General features: G+C 42.1%; 1 protein-coding gene across 1 annotated transcript in view; it reads left to right on the forward strand.

The window, feature by feature from the left end:
• The window catches only part of stab1 (stabilin 1), a 259,880-nt gene that overhangs the window by 159,716 nt on the left and 79,950 nt on the right, over window positions 1-20,214 (forward strand). The window contains exons 35-41 of the mRNA XM_055647479.1: window positions 2,894-3,022; window positions 6,271-6,327; window positions 13,393-13,500; window positions 14,174-14,369; window positions 16,994-17,089; window positions 19,090-19,135; window positions 19,542-19,621. Coding sequence (XP_055503454.1) covers window positions 2,894-3,022; window positions 6,271-6,327; window positions 13,393-13,500; window positions 14,174-14,369; window positions 16,994-17,089; window positions 19,090-19,135; window positions 19,542-19,621 — 712 coding nt within the window. The remainder of the gene's footprint in view (window positions 1-2,893; window positions 3,023-6,270; window positions 6,328-13,392; window positions 13,501-14,173; window positions 14,370-16,993; window positions 17,090-19,089; window positions 19,136-19,541; window positions 19,622-20,214) is intronic.

Below are 20,214 nucleotides of genomic sequence, written 5' to 3' on the forward strand. Positions count from 1 at the left end.
GACCATGTTTGCATGAGCGATGATATGAAGAGAGGCTTGTGGAGCGTGATGCTGCTGTTGTTCTTCTAGATGGCCGATGTTGAGGGTTTGTGGGGTGCTATGACCTTGGTAAATTGCTCCAATGCTTCCTGGATATGGTATACATTGCAAATCGGTGCATTGCCAGAATATTTCAATGGTGGATGGGACACTAATCTGGTGTATCTTGGACGGTAGACACAAAATGCTAAAGCAACTCAGCGGGACAGGCAGCAGCTCTGGAGAGAAGGAATGGGTGACGTTTTGGGGACGAGACCCTTCTTCAGTCTGTAACCCCACCCATTCCTTCTCACCAGAGATGCTGCCTGTCCTGCTGAGTTACTACGGCATTTTGTGTCAATCTTATACTTCTCCTAATGTTGTTCTGGTATGACCGACAACACACCTCGTTGATTTGATGCAGTATCTGTTGGAAATGCTACATTGTGGAGATACCAATTGACGTGGATTACCTTTCAGTGTCTACTGGCCTGTAATTAGGCCAAATTCTAGCCTGTTCGATCTGTTCTGAATCTGTTGCATTTGGGAATTCACCAACTTTTTTTAATCTATCTATAAAATCTGAATAAGGATGCCAACATATTAGGAGCAGGAGTGGACCACCCGACCTCTCAAGTCTGCTCTGCCAATTAACACTGTGGTGACTGGTCAGGGTGTGACCTTAACTTCACTTTCTCGTGTTCCCATAGTCACCTCACACCACTTTGCTTCTCACATATCTACCTACCTCCGTCTTAAAGATAGTCAAAGATTCAGGAAACGTTCAGAGGGGTATCAGCCAAATGTGAGCAAATAGAACTAGTATAGATGGGATATCATAGATAGTATGGACAAGTTGGGCCGAAAGGCCTGTTTCCATGTTGTACAGCTCTCTGACTCTGAGTTCCAAAGACGTGTGATGTCAAAGAGAGTATTTCATTTCATCTTCAAACTTCAGAATTAAGGGACAGAAGTTTAGGGGTAATATGAGGGGGAACTTCTTTACTCAGAGAGTGGTAGCGGTGTGGAATGAGCTTCCAGTGGAAGTGGTGGAGGCAGGTTCATTGGTATCATTTAAAAATAAATTGGATAGGCATATGGATGAGAAGGGAATGGAGGGTTATGGTATGAGTGCTGGCAGGTGTGACTAAGGGGAAAAAAAGTTGTTCGGCACGGACTTGTAGGGCCGAGATGGCCTGTTTCCGTGCTGTAATTGTTATATGGTTATATGGTTATATCTGTCTTAAATATATGACCAATTATTGTTAGCTGTGATCCTAGTTATAGATTCTCCTAAAAGAGGAAATGTCCTTTCTATATCTACTTTGTCAAGACTACTCTAGGATTTTTCATGATTCACTTAAGTTCTCTCTCCATCCAACCAATTCTCTTGCCCTTGCCCATTCCATTTGTCATCCATAACCTTTTTGAACGACTTCCAAAGCACATACATCCTACCTTAAATAAGGAGAACAATACCAAACACAGCGCTCAAAATCAGATTGCAGCAGTGGCCCATATGTATGAAGCATTTGTATTAAATTCCCTAAACAATAAAATATTTTGTTAGCTTTCCCAATTACTCGCTGTACATGCATCAGCACAGCGACTGTTCCAAATCATGAACAAGTACATCCAGATCCGTCTGCAATTCAGAGCTGTCTTCATTTCTCACCACTGGGACATACTTTTTTTTTAACCTCCAAAATGAACGACTTCACGCTTTCCCACATCATGCTCCATTTGCCAGATCTTTCTTCACTCACTTCAAGGGTTCAAGGGTGTTTATCTGTCACGTACACTGGATATGAACTGGGACAAGGAAAGTCTTGTTGCCGCTTTGCAGTTACATCAGATGCAACAAGAACAGATACAGTAAATAAATATCAATACAACAAATGATCAGTTATTTGTCTCCACCCTCTCGTAGCCTTGTTAGGTTCTGTCCGTAGCCTCCGTTCCTACCTCTCTCTCTATGTCATTAGTAAATTTACCATTCCTTTCATCCAAGCAATTGATATAAATGGTGTGAGTTTCATTACATCTTCCAATCAGAAAAAAGGGAACATTTCTGCCTATAATTTGCTTTGTGTTAGCCACCCACCCTCTCTCCACACCAATATGTTATCTGCTGCACTGAGATTTTATTTCCGCACTAATGTTTGATATGGCGGCGTATAAAAGTATCTCTGTGAAATATGAGCGGTGTACATCCATTGATCATCTTTGATCATCACCACATAATACTTTTCAAAGAGCTCCATTAACTTGGTCAGACATCATTTCCCTTTAAGAATACCGCACTGACTCTGAATTCTGATTACCTTGACTTTTTCTGTGGCGGCACGGTGGCGCAGCGGTAGAGTTGCAGCCTTATAGAGCTTGCAGCGCCGGAGACCCGGGTTCGATCTCGTATGGAGTTTGTACATTTCTCTGAGATCTTCGGTTTCCTCCCGCACTCCAAAGACGCACAGGTCTGTAGATGGATTGGCCTGGTTGTGTAAATTGTCCCTTGTGTGTGTAGGGCAGTGTTTAACGTACAGGAATCACTGGTCCCTGCTGGTCGAAGGGCCTATTTCTGTGCTGTATCTCTAAACTAAACTAAACTACTGTTACAACCTCAGCTTTTCATTCCAGATTGATTATCTGTTTGACTGTGTACTGCAATATCATTTAAATGCAGCTCTAGGTCACTTGTCAATTACATAATGTCATGCACTGCATGAACATCCCTCATCAACTGCCAAACTCCTCAATGCAAGAGTTAGGTAGTGAAGTGTTTTATGAATGAATATAATCACCATGTTGTATCAAAACCAATAATTCACACCCTTTTTTCATTATTACTGACAGAAAATGCCATCATATTTTCCAGATTTTTGTAAATGACGTACCATTAAATGATTTTCACAATGTGACAAGAAATGGAATATTGCTGGGGACAACGCACGTCCTCCAATTACAGAAGAATAGATGTGATACAAATGAGAGTTTAATTGTAGAGGTATGTATGAAATACTACATGTATAGATTAGTGGGTTGTACCACTAATTGACTTCCAAAGTGCTGACAGTTCATCAAGTCTGATATGAGGCTATCAGCCTGAGGAATTGTAGGGTAAACAGTCTGAACCTTCTTCCCAGGGTGGAAATATCAAATACTAGAGGGAATAGCATTAATTTCAGATGGAGAAAGTTTAGAGGAGAAGCATGGGGTCAGGTATTTTTACACAGAGAGAAGTAGGTACCCAGGGTGGGGTGGAAGTAGATATAATAAAACGGCATCAACTTGGGAAAAGGGGAAGTACAACGGGATCTGGGGGTCCTTGTTCATCAGTCTATGAAAGTAAGCATGCAGGTACAGCAGGCAGTGAAGACATTGAATGGCATGTTGGCCTTTATTACAGGAGGAGTCGAGTGTAGGAGCAAAGAGGTCCTTCTGCAGTTGTACAGAGCCCTAGTGAGACCACACCTGGAGTATTGTGTGCAGTTTTGGTCCTCTAATTTGAGGAAGGGCATTCTTGCTATTGAGGGAGTGCAGCGTAGGTGTCCAAGGTTAATTTCCGGGATGGTGGGACTGTCATATGCTGAGAGAATGGAACGGCCGGCCGGGCTTGTACACTCTGGAGTTTAGAAGGATGAGAGGGGATCTTATTGAAACATATAAGATTGTTAAGGGTTTGGGCACGCTAGAGGCAGGAAACATGTTCCCACTGTTGGGGAGGTCCAGAACCAGGGGCCATAGTTTAAGAATAAGCGATAAACCATTTAGAACAGAGACGAGGAAACACTTTTTCTCACAGAAAGTTGTGAGTCTGTGGAATTCTCTGCCTCAGAGGGCGGTGGAGGCAGGTTCTCTGGATGCTTTCAAGAGAGAGCTAGACAGGGGTCTTAAAGATAGTGAAGTCAGGGGATATGGGGAGAAGGCAGGAACGGGTTGGGGATGATCAACCATAATCACATTGAATGGCGGTGCTGGCTTGAAGGGCCGAATGGCCTACTCCTGCACTATTGTCTATTGTCTATAATGGTGGTATTTTAGACGGTTTTAGATAGACACAGGGATATGCAGGGAATGGAGCGATAAGGATCATGCAAAGATGAAGGGATTAGTTTAAGTAGGCATGTCTGACACAAACATCATTGGGCAAATTGGCACATCCTGTACTGCACTGTTCTATGTTCTAACTTACAGTAACCAAATATCCTCCCAACTTGCATTCCTTTGAGATTTGATGTCTTGATCGATAATGTGCATGTCATTTTTGTTATAGTACACACTAGTACCTCTGAAAGGTGAAATGCCCTCATTTCACTGCATGTGACAAATACATTTTAACCTTTGAACCTTTGTTTTCCACAATGTGACAAGTGGTGGTAGTGGCATCATTATATATTTTTTAAAAGCATGATGCTTGGATGCGATATGTTGATTAAGGCATCGTCAATTGTTCTTTCCTTTAATTCCTTTTTATGTTTCAAGCAAAGGAGGCTGGAGAAATACCACCAGGAAGCTCCATCTTTTCCTGCAACAACTGAAAGCAGCTGGTTAAATTAATCCTTCCTTGCTCTGCCTCTTGTTTGTAAGCACTCCGAATAGTATGGTTGAAATCAGGCGCTTACATTATGTAGGGAGTTGCAGGTGCAGGCCCATATCTGATTCTTCCATGATGCAACCATTTGGAGATTGACCTTTGAGGATTTTATAGCCCGCAACTAGTGTTCGTGAGAATGGGACAAATTGTCTTTCCGCCAGACACAAGCATATGGATCTAGGCATCAAATTCGAATGATTACATTTATTACAATTGTAAAGAATGCCCTAATTCATCGTAAACCTAAGTACAAAATAGTGACCCAAGCGCTGAGCGATTCTATAAAATCAAATAACTGGAAATTGCTGGAAATGTGGACTCAAATCAGGATATGCTGGCAATACCGAATGCAACAGTGGTGTAATCAAAAGGAACTGCAGATGCTAGTTTATACCAAAGATAAACACGAAATGCTGGAGTAACTCAGAGGGTGAGGCAGCATCTGTGAGGAAAAATGTATATGTGACGTTACTCGTTGGCGCCCTTCTTCAGGCACCAATGGTGAACAGTTGATGACTTTATAACAACATTAAGGAAAGTTTATTAATCCCAGATGTCTCTGTCTCATCACATTAAATTATCTGTATACTGTACTTTTTTTTGTTATAGAGTGATACTCTCTCTGGAACTCTCTGCCACAGAGGGTAGTCGAGGCCAGTTCATTGGCTATATTAAGAGGGAGTTAGATGTGGCCCTTGTGGCCAAGGGGATCAGGGGGTATGGAGAGAAGGCAGGTACGGGATACTGAGTTGGATGATCAGCCATGAACATATTGAATGGCGGTGCAGGCTCGAAGGGCATGGTCTCAGCACCTATTCTAGTTTCCTACCAGTGTGGAATCATGCCCTGCCATCTGGTCCATATCTTTACACTAACCTGCCTGCGATTGGTCCATATCTTTCCAAACCTGTCCTATCCATGTGCCTGTCTAACTGTTTCTTAAAAGTTGGGATGGTCCCTGCCTCAACTACCTCCTCAGGCTGCTTGTTCCATACACCCACCACCCTTTGTGTGAAGAAGTTACCCCAGATTCCTATTAAATCTTATCCCTTTCACCTTAACCCCCTGGACCTCGATTCACTTACTCTGGACAAGAGACTCGGTGCATCTGCCAGATCTATTTCTCTAAATGATTTTATACACCTCTATAAGATCACCCCTCATCCTCCTGCACTTCAAGGAATAGAGTCCCAGCCCACTCAACCTCAACCTCAGCCCAAAAACTCAAACCCTCTAGTCCTGACAACATCCTCGTAAATCTTCGCTGTACCCTTTCCAGCTTGGAAACGGCAACCAGCTTCTGAACAGCAGCATCAAGTAAAATACATCACCCAGTGCATGTTGTTTCCCCTCATTTAAATTGGCAAACAAATGATTGAATATCATTTGTATAAAATACATTTTATTGTTTTTTTTCTTCCGTTTACAATCAAAAGAAAGGGGTGTTAACGGTTATGGGGAGAAGGCAGATAATTGGGATTAGGGGGCAGTGATCAGCCATGATTGAATGGCGGAGTAGACTCGATGGGCCGAATGGCCTGTTTCTACTCCTATAATTTGTGAATTTGTGAAACATATCTTGGAAATGTGCTCAATTGCATTCTGTGCATGACAATTTGATCAGAACACATATCATAGTTAATATTTTTCTTTTTAAGGGAACTTGCGGCAGCTGTGATGTTGAGCCCATCTGCCCTGAAGGGACAGCTCCTATTGTAAGTAGAGACTCTGCAGCCATCTTTGTTTTTACTCTTCTTTCCCAATGTGATCCCTTGAGCCATAACTAATTCCAATTTTCCAAAAAATGATTTATTGCAAAATGTTGTTAGTGGATGACTTTGTTGGCTGGGAATTTACATGTAAATGGACTCCAGTTTTTCCACCATTTGAAGGAATATACAATTTTGGAACTGTGAATCATCTGAAAGTTCAGCCAAGATCTGAAAACTTGTGCAGAGCTTTAGAAACCCTTGCCTTAAATCTGTGACTTTTTGTAGCTGTATATTGTACTGATATCATCATTCAGCCTATTGAAAACTAGCTCAATAGTGAGAGGAAAATGAAAACATTCAGATACACAAACAATGTCTGAAACTGAAGTGCTTAATTTGGTAATTTACTTAGAAACATAGAAAATAGGTGCAGGAGTAGGCCAATCGGCCCTTCGAGCCTGCACCACCATTCAATATGATCCTGGCTGATCATCCAACTCAGTATCCTGTACCTGCCTTCTCTCCATACCCCCTGATCCCTTTAGCCACAAGGGCCACATCTAACTCCCTCTTAAACATAGCCAATGAACAGGCCTCAACTACCTTCTGTGGCAGAGAATTCCAGAGATTCACCACTCTCTGTGAAAAATGTTTTTCTCATCTCGTTCCTAAAAGATTTCCCCCTTATCCTTAAACTGTGACCCCTTGTTCTGGACTTCCCCAACATCGGGAACAATCTTCCTGCATCTAGCCTGTCTAACCCCTTACAAATTTTGTAAGTTTCTATAAGATCCCCCCTCAATCTTCTAAATTCTAGCGAGTACAAGCCGAGTCTATCCAGTCTTTCTTCATATGAAAGTCCTGACATCCGAGGAATCAGTCTGGTGAACCTTCTCTGTACTCCCTCTATGGCAAGAATGTCTTTCCTCAGATTAGGAGACCAAAACTGTATGCAATACTCCAGGTGTGGTCTCACCAAGACCCTGTACAACTGCAGTAGAACCTCCCTGCTCCTATACTCAAGTCCTTTTGCTATGAAAGGACACAAGAATTACTTGTGTCCTTTTGGTTAATGTAATTCTCACTGGATATTTTAATAATGGATACATGTGCTGAGTTCCAGCCTCTCATTACATTCCACAGTTCAGATTTTTTTCCTCCCAAACCTTATTCTGTCTCATCATCAGATCCAATATGAGGAGATCATAAGAACATCTGAACCTGGTTCCACATTCATAACTATTTTTCTAGCTCAACAATGTTGCTCTTTCACACGCATCCTTTGATTTCTCTGCCATTGAAGAATCTACCTCCAGATGAAATCATCTAAAAGTTGATGATTTAAAAGTGACAGAATCTCTGAAGCCTCATGAGTAGAGAATTTCAACAATTCATTTACCTCCAGGTGAAAAATTATATCCCCATTTCAGTCCTAAATACTTCAATCCTAGCACTTCTTTTGAGGGGTCCGGAAAATGTCCTCCCCATATCCACCATGTCAAGCAATCTAACAATGTTACCCATCACGGTGAGAGAACCTCTCATTCTTCTAAACTCTAGAGAATAGCATCCTAGAATACTCAATCCTTTGCCATACCCTTCAACCCAGGATCCAACCTGGAGAATCTTCCCTCCACAGTCAGTATAACCTTGGTTAGGTGAGGAGACCATAGCTGTATCCTACAAGGGGCATAGATAGTGTAGACAGTCAAAATCTTTCACCTAGGATGGATGATTCAAATACTAGAGTGCATAGTTTTAAGGTGAAAAGGGCAAAGTTTACAGTAGATGTGCGGATCAAGTTTTTTTACACAAAACAAAAGCATATGGATATGGGTTCTGTGCAGGTAGATAAGTGATGGTTTTGGCATTATATTTGACACAGATATTGTGGGTCATAGGGCCCGTTCTTGTGCTGTACTATGTTCAATCTATATTACTGAAAGTCTGATCTTGACCGCTTTTGGCTCGCTGTGCTGTGATTTCCGAGAGAACGCCGCCACCTACGGCTGTCATTTTTGGCCACCTCGCTCAGAGCCGCCCTCCGCCTTCCTGGACCAGAGGATGTTTCCCATCGATGAAATATCAGAGAGATATATATATATTTTTTTTAAATTGCCATTCTCTCTGCTGCCCCTGCTGGAGGGAGGAGGAGGGACTATAAAACCAGGAAGTGGTGTGCCTCACTCAGTCTCTGCAAGAAGGAGGAAGCCAGGGTCACGTCTCTCTGAGCTCTGAATAGCACTGAACACATGTCTACTCAACTGTGAGTGCCCTTAATGTGGTTTGAAAATGAAAACATGGTTGTTGAAGTAAAAAAGGCACTGCCTGCAAATGGTTGATTGGGGAGGTTGGGTTGAAGTGAAAAGGCACTGCATGCAAATGGTTGTTTGTCTAAACTTGACAACTTCCTGTTTGCACTGTATATTGATTTTAGATAAAACGCTACCACTTACGGCTGTCATTTTTGGCCATCTTACTCAGTCCCCCTCCACTCATCAGGTGCAGAGGATTCTTCCCATCAATGAAAAACAAAAGTGTTATTAGTGTTTAAAAAATGTTGAGACTCTCTCTCCTGTCAATCACACCATGAAGGCCACAACTTCTCCGGAGGGAGGGCGAGGGATTATAAAAACCCGGAAGTGTCGGTGGCTCAGTCTCTGCATGATGGGGGAGGGAGAGGTCACGACTCTGTCTGAGCTGTGAATCAACTGAACACAATGAATGTCTACTGAACTGTGAGTGTGGTGTTTTGTGTGGTTTTATGGTGGTTTTTATGGTGGTTTCACCCTGCTTGAAATAGTATGAAACTGCATTTGAATGTGGTGGCCTTGCACCCTCCTTGAAATGGTATGATACTGCACTTGAATTTGGTGGCCTTGCACCCTGCTTGAAATGATAGGAAAATGGATTTGAATTTGGTGGCCTTGCACTCTGCTTGAAATGGAATTTCAAGGAATAGCCAATAGCCAATAGTCAACTGCCAGCCCACCAGCCGTGAATGAGCTGCCAGCACATCAGGCATGAGGAACTGAGCTGCCACCTCAAGAATCCATTTGGCCCACAATTTCCATACTAGCCCTCTGGAGACTAGTAGTCCCTGCAGCCAACAACACCCATACCAGCGCTCCAGAAAGCCCCCCCCCCCCCCCCACTGGTCACCAATATTGGAATTGGTGGAGAGGTGGAATATTGTGTCGGGGGACCAGCCCTCCCGTGTGAACATGGGACCCAACGGGTCCCACTTAGTCTAGTGTTCTATATGTATCAAATATATGACCACATATGAGCGAAGATCCAGCTCAATCTTATGATAGATCACTCCATGATGTTGTGGAGCAAACCTCTTGTGAAGTCTAGATCAAAAGTGCTGGAGAAACTCAGCAGGTGCGGCAGCGAAGGAAATAGGCAACGTTTCGGGCCGAAACCCTACCTCTTGCTGATGACCACTTACTGCTCACTTGCAGCTGATGGCTCGGTCGTTCTGACTTAAGATAAGCATTGAGGAAAGTAAGAACATATAGTGTTCTTTGGGTGGGCGTCTTAAATGTCACCACTATCAGAATTGGCTGAAGCTTGAAGTAAGTGTTGCCAAACGCTGGTCCAGCACCAAATATATGACCACATATGAGCGAAGATCCAGCTCAATCTTATTAATAGATCACTCCATGATGTTGTGGTGCATGGTCCTTGTGAAGTCTAAATCAAACCTTAATACCGAACATTCCCTCCAGCGTGTTTAATGGCAGCAACCTAAATGGTGCAGATTCAAGGTAGATCTTGCAGCGTAAGGCAGGGTATGTAGAACATGTTGTGGATCAGCAGCAACAACAGAGCTGAGGCCAGTGGGCGACATGAGACACCACCACCTTCCTTTATGCTAAGTTTAACTCCAGCCAGTGGAGAGTTCTTCTTGTGATTCCCATTGACTTCAGATCACCCAGTATTTCTTGAAATGCATTCTGTTAGATGAAGTTTTGTTTAGTTTAGATATACAGTGTGGTAACAGACCCTTCGGTCCACCGAGTCTGCGCCAATTACTGATCACCCTGTACACTAACACTATCCTACACACTAGGGACAATTTTACTGAAGCCAATTAACCTGCAAACCTGTACGTCTTTTGAATGTGGGAGGAAACCCAGGCAGTTACAGGCAGAATGTACAAACTCCATACAGACTGGATCCAAACTGAGTTTCAGTGACAACAAAGCAATTGTCACTTTACTGATGACTGGCAATAGTGAAGAGGCAGCAATGGCTTGGATTTATTCTGCTGTATGTCACTCAGGGCATAATTGAGTTGGTCTAACATATTGTGGGTGGTGGGTGTATGGAATAATTTGCCTGGGGAGGTAGTTGAGGCTGGGGCTATCCCAACGTTTAAGAAACAGTTAGACAGGTACATGGATAGGACAGGTTTGGATAGGTTTGGAGGGATATGGACCAAACACAAGCAGGTATGACCTGTGTAGCTGGGACATGTTGTCCGGCATGAGCAAGTAGGGCCGAAGGGCCTGTTTCCACACGGTATCACTCTATGACTCTATATTGTTGGACAGATGACAGAGTTGGAGCTCTATGGGAATGACTTGGCAAGAGATGTCCTGTTCTGCACCTTAGATATTCAGCAAGATGGCGGATATTTCACCAAGGCCTACAGCCATTTTGATTTCTCGGTCTTTGTACTGATGGGACTTGGGGCTGGTAATGGCATTGGATGTAAAGAGGACATGACTTCAGAATTAAGGGACAGAAGTTTAGGGGTAATATGAGGGGGAACTTCTTTACGCAGAAAGTGGTGGCGGTGTGGAATGAGCTCCCAGTGGAAGTGGTGGAGGCAGGTTCATTGGTATCATTTAAAAATAAATTGGATAGGCATATGGATGAGAAGGGAATGGAGGGTTATGGTACGAGTGCAGGCAGGTGGGACTAAGGGGAAAAAAATTTTGTTCGGCATGGACTTGTAGGGCCGAGATGGCCTGTTTCCGTGCTGTAATTGTTATATGGTTATATGGTTATATGAAATGACTTGCATCCCTCTTGTGAGACTTGATTGGTATCTTTTAATTTGGGACATGAATGTTGCTTGTCACGTATAATTAGCAGCTGTGGAAAAAGCATTGGGGTCTTGTTGCACACAATTATAGACTGGAGACAAAGTCACTGATAAAGTCACTGAAAATAATTCCGGTGAGATACAAAATAAAATGATGTCCTGGGCTGAGAAGAAAGGTTCCAGTAATCACACAACCATGATGTGGTCCCATTGATGTCCCCATCACTGTGTCCCTACATTGCTGCACCTGGATGAATACTACCTTGAATACAAGGGCAGTTATTCTTGCCACATCTCCAGAAATATGTCCCACATGCCCCACAGGCAGCAGGGTGGGGTGGCAATAGAGCTACTGCCTCACAGCGCCAGAGACCTGGGTTCGATCCTGACTGCGGGTGCTGTCTGTATGGAGTTTGTACGCTCTCCCCGGTGACCTGCGTGGGTTTTCTCCGAGAGCTTCAGTTTCCTCCCACACTCCAAAGACTTTTGTAGGTGAATTGGCTTGGTACAAATGTAAAATTGGCCCTAGTGCATGTAGGATGGTGTGGGGATCACTGGTCGGTGTGGGCCAAAAGGGCCTGTTTCCGCATTGTATCTTTAAACTAAACAAAATAAAATTGTAACAAAGTTATAGAGTCCGCTGAAGCGCCCTGCCTCTGTTGAACTGAGCACTGAACAGGTTATTAGTAAATGTTGTCAATCCCTTCCATCACTTTGCTAACGACTGATCAGTGTCTCGTTAGGATTCGCCTAACTCTTGATGAACGTTCAGTACAATTGTCAATTCTGATAAATGGCATTGTTGTAACTGTACAGTGAGCAGCATCGCTGGTTGTGGACCAAAGGTCATCAGATGATCGAGGGCTTCATATTCCTAGGTGTAAATATCTTCGACAATTTGTCCTCATCTAACTACAAGCTACAGCCAAGAAAGCACATCACCGCCTCTACTTCCTCAGAAGCCGAAGGAAATTCACAGCGTCTACAACGACTCTTGCTAATTCCCACAAAGAAAGCATCTTATTGAGATGCATTATAGTTTGGTTTGGCAACTGCTGCTCAAGACTGTGAGAAATTACAGTGAGTTGTGGTCGCAGCCCAGTGTATTATGCACACTAGCCTCCCCCACATCCCCCACTATATTTTTCTGCCTTGGCAAAGCAACCGACATCTGCAGTTCCCTCTTAAACACGACATAATCAAGAACCACTTACACCCAGGCTGTTCTCTCTTCTCCCTTTTCATGTTGGGTGGTGGATACAAAGTTTAAAGGCAAACATCACCAGTTTCAAGACCAGCTTCTTCCCTGCCGTTAGCAGATTCTTGAATGAATCTCTCTGGGATAGGCTAAGGATGAATTCCCGATCTTCCCATGTACCTCATTGTGGCCCTTGCACTGTTTTATCTGCATGGTCTCTGTGTTGTACCACCATATTTTACACTCCGTTTTCTTTCTCGTTTTGCACTACCTGTTGTAGTTGTATGGTTTAATTGTACTTGTGTAAGGTATGATTTACCTAGATAACATGAAGAACAATGTTTTTCATTATGTCTTGGTAGATATAACAATAACAAACATACCAATACTGATATGGTCTAGATTCTGTCAGCACACAGAGTGTTCCCCAAATCCTGCATAATTGGTCCATTTCTTGATAGTCTTTGAATTAATGCAGCATAAGTAATAGTGGAGACCTCTGAAGGAGTCAGAACAATATACATATTTCTGAACAATGTTTATTTTTTACACAACTTGCTTAACTTTGCAAAATTATAATTTTTACATTTTTTCTGAAATTGAAGAGCAATGTTTGAGAATGTTTTATTGTACACTGTTGAGTGCCAATACTCATAATCAATATAGAGTATGTCATATTGAAGAATTTATTGTGTAATTAACTGCTATGTATTTGTTTGTATAGCTGCAGCAAATAGGAATTTCACTGTTCTCTGGCCGGTATATGTGGCAATTAAACACTTGACATTTAAACATTCATTTTTATGTTTAGAAACTTCAAGGCCAAGTCAGAACACCAAACTGCAATTATAAACAATTTAGAAATGGGAGAAATGTGGAATACGCTGGCTGCAGACCTAACTGTACACAAGTCATTATTGTAAGTTTACTTTCCACATGTCACTGCTTTTATATCTGCTTTTCCCATCCTAAATGTTCTTCTTTCTGGTTGAGGCACAGACTGATCCAAGTGCTAAATTGGAATCTCTCCCCAATCTTTGCACATTCCCAATCCTTTCCACTCGTCACTTTAATTTCATGTTTCAAGAATTTTGTATTTTTTTTATGACTGTTGGCAGATCAATTTCCCTCCTGGGGTAAATAAAGTTTAGTTTAGAGAATCGGTGCGGAAACAGGCCCTTCGGCCCACCAGATCCACGCCGACCAACGATCCCCGCACATTAAGACTATCCAACACACACAACACACTAGGGACTATTTTTACATTTACCAAGCCAATTAGACTACAAACCTGTACGTCTTTGGAGTGTGGAAGGAAACCGAAGATCTCGGAGAAAACTAACGCAGGTCATGGGGAGAACGTACAAACTCCGTACAGACAGCACCCGTAGTCGGGATCGAACCCAGGTCTCCGGCGCTGCATGGCAGCAACTTTACCGCTGCGCCACCGTGCCACCCCAAGTTCAAGTTCTATCGTATCGTAATTTTGTTTATTTGTCGGGATAGTGAGCTCCAATTTGCTATTAAGTCTTAAAGCAGTTATTTTATCTGTTTTCTTATGCACATCTCATTGCTGGTTTTGCTTGCTCTAGACTTTAGATTGTTGTGTGGGATACTTTGGAGCACGGTGCCAGATGTGCCCTGGCATGCCACGTGCTCTGTGCTCCAATTATGGCATCTGTCAGGATGGTATTAATGGAACCGGAGAGTGTCTGTGTCACGAAGGATTTCAAGGCACTGCCTGTGAATCTTGTGAAGCTGGAAGATACGGAACAAACTGCACACTTGGTACGGACCATACTCTACTCAAATTATAAATGGATTGAAAATTTAATAACAATCACTTTTTGTTTCAAGGATACTAAAAATATTTGTGTAACCTATACTGTTCCTGATGTGGGGGGTGCTTCATGTTCTCACCAATAGGTAACTTTCTGTTGTGTTTTAATTTGACTAAAAGGCTAAAAATGTGACCACTATTCTGAGATGTCCCACCATTCTGGCAAACAACTGCTCACAAGACCACAATGCTTCCTAAACAATTTTGATCATGTATGTTACATTCAAGTGTTTATATTGCAGGTAAATGGGACTGGGGAGAATAAGTGTTCGGCACGGACTAGAAGGGCCGAGATGGCCTGTTTCCGTGCTGTAATTGCAGGAGAAAGTGCTGGTATATATGAAGTATCATGCTCAGCCATCTCTAACATTTGAATGAATGAATGAATACGTTTATTGGTCAAGTATTCACATACAAGGAATTTGCTGTGGTGCTCTGCCCGCAAGTGACAACAGTCCCGACATACAGTGACAATTAGGAATGACACATAAAACATTAAACGTTGTTAATAAAACATTATCGATGTTATAGACAATAGACAATAGACAATAGGTGCAGGAGTAGGCCATTCGGCCCTTCGAGCCAGCACGGCCATTCAATGTGATCATGGCTGATCATCCACAATCAGTACCCCGTTCCTGCCTTCTCCCCATATCCCCTGACTCCGCTATTTTTAGGAGCCCTATCTAGCTCTCTCTTGAAAGTATCCAGAGAACCTGCCTCCACCGCCCTCTGAGGCAGAGAATTCCACAGACTCACCACTCGCTGTGAGAAAAAGTGTTTCCTCGTCTCCGTTCTAAATGGCTTACTCCTTATTCTGAAACTGTGGCCCCTGGTTCTGGACTCCCCCAACAGCGGGAACATGTTTCCTGCTTCTAGCGTGTCCAAACCCTTAACAATCTTATATGTTTCAATGAGATAGCCTCTCATCCTTCTAACCACCAGAGTGTACAAGCCCAGCTGCTCCATTCTCTCAGCATATGACAGTCCCGCCATCCCGGGAATTAACCTTGTAAACCTACGCTGCACTCCCTCAATAGCAAGAATGTCCTACAATACTCCAGGTGTGGTCTCACTAGGGCTCTGTACAACTGCAGAAGGACCTCTTTGCTCCTATATTCGATTCCTCGTGTTATAAATGTGCCATTTGCTTTCTTCACTGCCTGCTGTACCTGCATGCTTACTTTCATAGACTGATGTACAAGGACCCCCAGATCCCGTTGTATTTCCCCTTTTCCCAACATGACGCCATTTAGATAGTAAGTTATAAAGTTATATTTTATTTTTTATTTTATTTTATTATTTATTTTGAACAGAATAAAAGACTGTGTGAAACAGCATAGAAAAAACAAAGCAAAAATATTTATAAAGTGTCATAAACAATATCTATAAATAAATGAAATCATATGTGTCCGAAAAGGAGCAGGAAGAAGCCAAAGCTTATTAATTCCCGCCCCTTATTCAACTGCTTGTAATTATGTTATACAAATTTAGCAGCTATATGTACACCATATCACTATATGTACACCAAATTATTTACATTTGAACACTAATCAAATATTTACAAAGCCATACAAAATTCATGTTATATAATGTCATATTAATGTTATATTTGAATAATATCACTGGAGAGGAAACTAATACAATGGTCTAGTGATAGGACCCATATTGTTCACTAAGTCCAGTATTATTGGGTCATTTCTTGATATCTTGAGGTTTTTTGAATTAAACCGGCTTAAGTAATAGTGGAGACCTCCGAAAGGCTGAATAAGGTACATATTTGTGTATAATGTTTACTTTTCATGTAACTTGCTTAACTTCGCAAAATTATAATTTTAACATTGTTCGAAATTGAGGAAAGTACCTCACCTTTATTCAGACACGTGGTATGTAGTGTTGCACTAATTTTAAGTATAATATTGCACTAACCTTTGCTGACAGTGTCGGAAGTACAGGTTTATGTCTTATTATTAGTATCCACACCTCCAGTTAGATTGGTCCACTATTTTGTTCCAACTTTGGGGATAGGCAGCTGAATTATCAATAGTGGTTTATCCATGCCACTCTGTAAAAGGTTGAGTGAACATGGCTATTTGATGGATTGATGACCCATTCTTCTACTCTTCCCATGATATCATTAAATCAGATGTTGTCTTGGACTAATATGTTCCCGATGTTGGGGGAGTCCAGAACCAGGGGCCATAGTTTAAGAATAAGGGGTAAGGCATTTAAAATGAAGATGAGGAAATACTTTTTCACACAGAGAGTTGTGAGTCTGTGGAATTCTCTGCCTCAGAGGGCGATGGAGGCCGGTTCTCTGGAGCTTGATAGGGCTCTTAAAGATAGCGGAGTCAGGGGATATGAGGAGAATGCAGGAGTAGGGTACTGATTGTGGATGATCAGCCATGATCACATTGAATGCCGGCGCTGGCTCGAAGGGCCGAATGGCCTACTCCTGCACCTATTGTTTATTGTCTATTGATTATCAGTTTACATCTGAATGTTTTTTTTTCTCCCCACCATCACAACCATTTCACAATCCAATCAACCAGTTACTTGTTTATGTGTTTAGAATGCTTGTGCGCAAATGGGAACTGCAATGATGGGTTAGATGGCGATGGAAGCTGTTACTGTTACAAAGGATGGGAAAGTATAAACTGTGATAAAGGTAAGTGAAATCTTATAATAGATCAAAAAACAAATTGAAAATATAGTTACAGAAGGTCGGTTGTTAATATATTTTCTTCAAGTAGCGATCTTAAATGTTTCTCTGCGTTAATATCGGGTGATCCAATTATACCATAGTTAAGGGATCTCGGGCCACAGAGGTTTGTGATGCACTAATACGGCTGTGATTACCTGTTTTGCACATGCAGCTAAGAAAGTACAGCTTTAGGGAGGCACTGTACTGCAGCGTTAGAGTTGCTGCCTTACAGTACCAGAGAAGCAGGTTCGATCCTGACTACGGGTGCTGTCTGTTTCAGAATTTGTACGTTCTCCCCGTGACTGCGTGGGTTCTCTCCAGAAGTTCCAGTTTCCTCCCACACTTCAAAGACGTACGGGTTTGATGGTTAATTGGCTTCAGTAAAATTGTAAATTGTCCCTAGTGTGTTGGGGATAGTGCTAGTGAATGGGAATTGCTGGTTGGTGCGGACTCAATGGGACGAAGGACCTGTTTCCACGCTATTTCTCTAAACTAAACTAAACTCTATGATAATTTACCCCTTCTTTGCCATTCGTTATTTTCACCCTTGCTGACACTTCTCAACATATAAACAACTAACTCCCGCAGAAAAAAATTGAAGTCCCTAGAAACAAGGAAGTGCAGATAATATTGGTTAATAAACAAAAGGAATGAAAGTGCTGGAGTAACACAGCATGTCGGGCAGCATCTCTGGAGAACATGGAACAAAACAGTACCTGAAACGTCATCTATCCATGTTCTCCAGAGATGCTGCCTGGCCAACTGAGCTACTCCACACTTTGTGTTCTTTTGAAGTTCTCTCACCGGGCAGTTTTGGTGTTTGACATACCTTTGTTTTGATGCCTGATAATGAAAGATGCAACATCCATCAATGGTCGACTGAGATTGTTCATTGGCAACTTTTTTCGTCCTGCAAGCCTGCTCCCTATACTTTTCTTGCTTGAATCAGCTGAGAAACATAGCTATTTGGAAATAATTTTGTTTTCAGATACTTGGCATCTTCTATTGTAAACTCTCCCAGATGGGTCATATTATGGTTGACGTTAGTTTAATATTATTTGCACTGTTTGTTACTCAATGACTGAATCATTATCATGGCACATTTCTCTGTGTTATTTTCATTTTGCTATTCCCAGCATAATTGTGAAACTGTTGGATTGCTTTCACATACTGTAAAACAGTTCATACTCTAGATTAAATGTATAAGGAATAGAATCAGGCGGAGGCTTTTATGGGCTCCAGTTTCTGTTCTAGTCAACAAGAACCGTACCCGATCCTCTCTCTCATTTCTTACTTATTCTCTGATTCATTTTTGTTTCCAAAAACACATTGCTTTAAACCCTGAATAACTGAATGATCGAACATGCACAGTCCTGTGAAGTACAAACCTGCAAAGATTTAAAACCCATTGTACATTAATTTTATTTAATTTCAGTCCTAAATGGCCCAGCCCTAGTTCTAGCCTCCACAACAGGAGAAAAGAATCTCGGGGGAACATTTATTCCAATTATGAAGGTCAGGGCTCAGACTTGTAATGCTGGATACGTTATTTTTTCACCACTACTTCTATTTTCCCCGACTTAGAGACAATAGCAGCACTGATAACTTTTACCCTCTTTAAAGTTTTAAACTGAATTAAATGACACGCCCGGAGCAAAGGAAAAGGTGACATTTCAGGACAAGTCCCTTCTTCAGTCTGAAGAGGGTCTCGACCCAAAACGTCACCTATTCCTTTTCTCTAGAGACGCTGCCTAACCCGCTGAGTTACACCAGCATTTTGTGCCCATCATTCGATGTAAACCAGCATCTGCAGTTCCTTCCTGTACATAAATTATATGCCTATTTGGCAGAAACATGGGATGTAGTTAAGAAAGAATTAGGATAACATTTGTTTTTATATAAATGTCTCGCTTTCCCAAGCAAAATGAATTATGACTAGATGTTTTATCTTTTTTCCTGTTCAGAAATTGTAACAGATCACTGCAATGGAACATGTCATCCCAGTGCCAAGTAAGGGAAACAAACGTATTATCAGTTGTACTTATCATGCATCTTTTGATGTTATTAAATTTAAATAGCTGCAATTCCAATGTGGTTGTTTGTCAGTTAAGTTAAAATGGGTCAATATTATGTAACTCATGCAGATGTTAATTGATTGCAGAGGTAGAAGTGAAGTAACATTCTTAACTGCATGCATCATGTTGATGAATGAAACATCTGGGCATGTTATGGATTGCATCTACTGAGTATCTACCGCACACAGCATGTGTCCTGGTACCGCAGCCTCAGAACCATCACACAGCATTGCATACTGTGTCTGTAATCACTGCGCTCCAGCGGTGAAAAGCAATATAAAAGCAATAAGATGTGAGCACTGTTGATTAAACAAGATAGACTGAGTGTTTGTACGTTTTAGTTGCATTCTAGGGTCACCTGGTTCTCTGCCCTCTTGCTTGTGCTCTGCTGGTTACACAGGAAATGGATCTTATTGCTCAGGTACGAATGAACATTGCGTCCTTCTCACCTCCTAAAAGCAAAGATAAAGGGGTAGAAAATCGACACAAAATGCTGGAGTAACTCAGCGGGACAGGCAGCATCTCCGGAGAGAAGGAATGGGTGACGTTTTGGGCCCAGAACCTTCTTCAGATCCGGAACTTCACCAAGTCCTTCTCTCCAGAGATGCTGCCTGTCCCGCTGAGTTACTCCTGCTCTTTGTGTCTATCTTCGGTTTAAACCTGCATCTGCAGTTCCTTCCTACACATAAAGGGATAGAAATGAACTATCGCATGGAGACATTACTAAAATGCTGTTGTGTGTGTGGGACTGTACAGGGCAGCAAGGCAACACTGATCTATAACATACAATGTGCACATTAGCACCAAGAAGTGGACTGTGCCTAATATCATTCTCTGTCTTCAACCACTTGTGCCACTTTAAGGCGGGTTTGCCCATGGATAGAGGTTCAACAGTAGAGTTTGCCAGCATCCACCACTGGAGATACCCTGATATCAGAGGTGGGCATGAGGCAGTCAACACCTCCTCTTCTGATGGATTTACCAACAAGATGGGTGACCTTGGGAATATCTAGT

Source organism: Leucoraja erinacea, chromosome 16, assembly GCF_028641065.1.
Source record: "Leucoraja erinacea ecotype New England chromosome 16, Leri_hhj_1, whole genome shotgun sequence".
NCBI lineage: Eukaryota > Metazoa > Chordata > Chondrichthyes > Rajiformes > Rajidae > Leucoraja > Leucoraja erinaceus.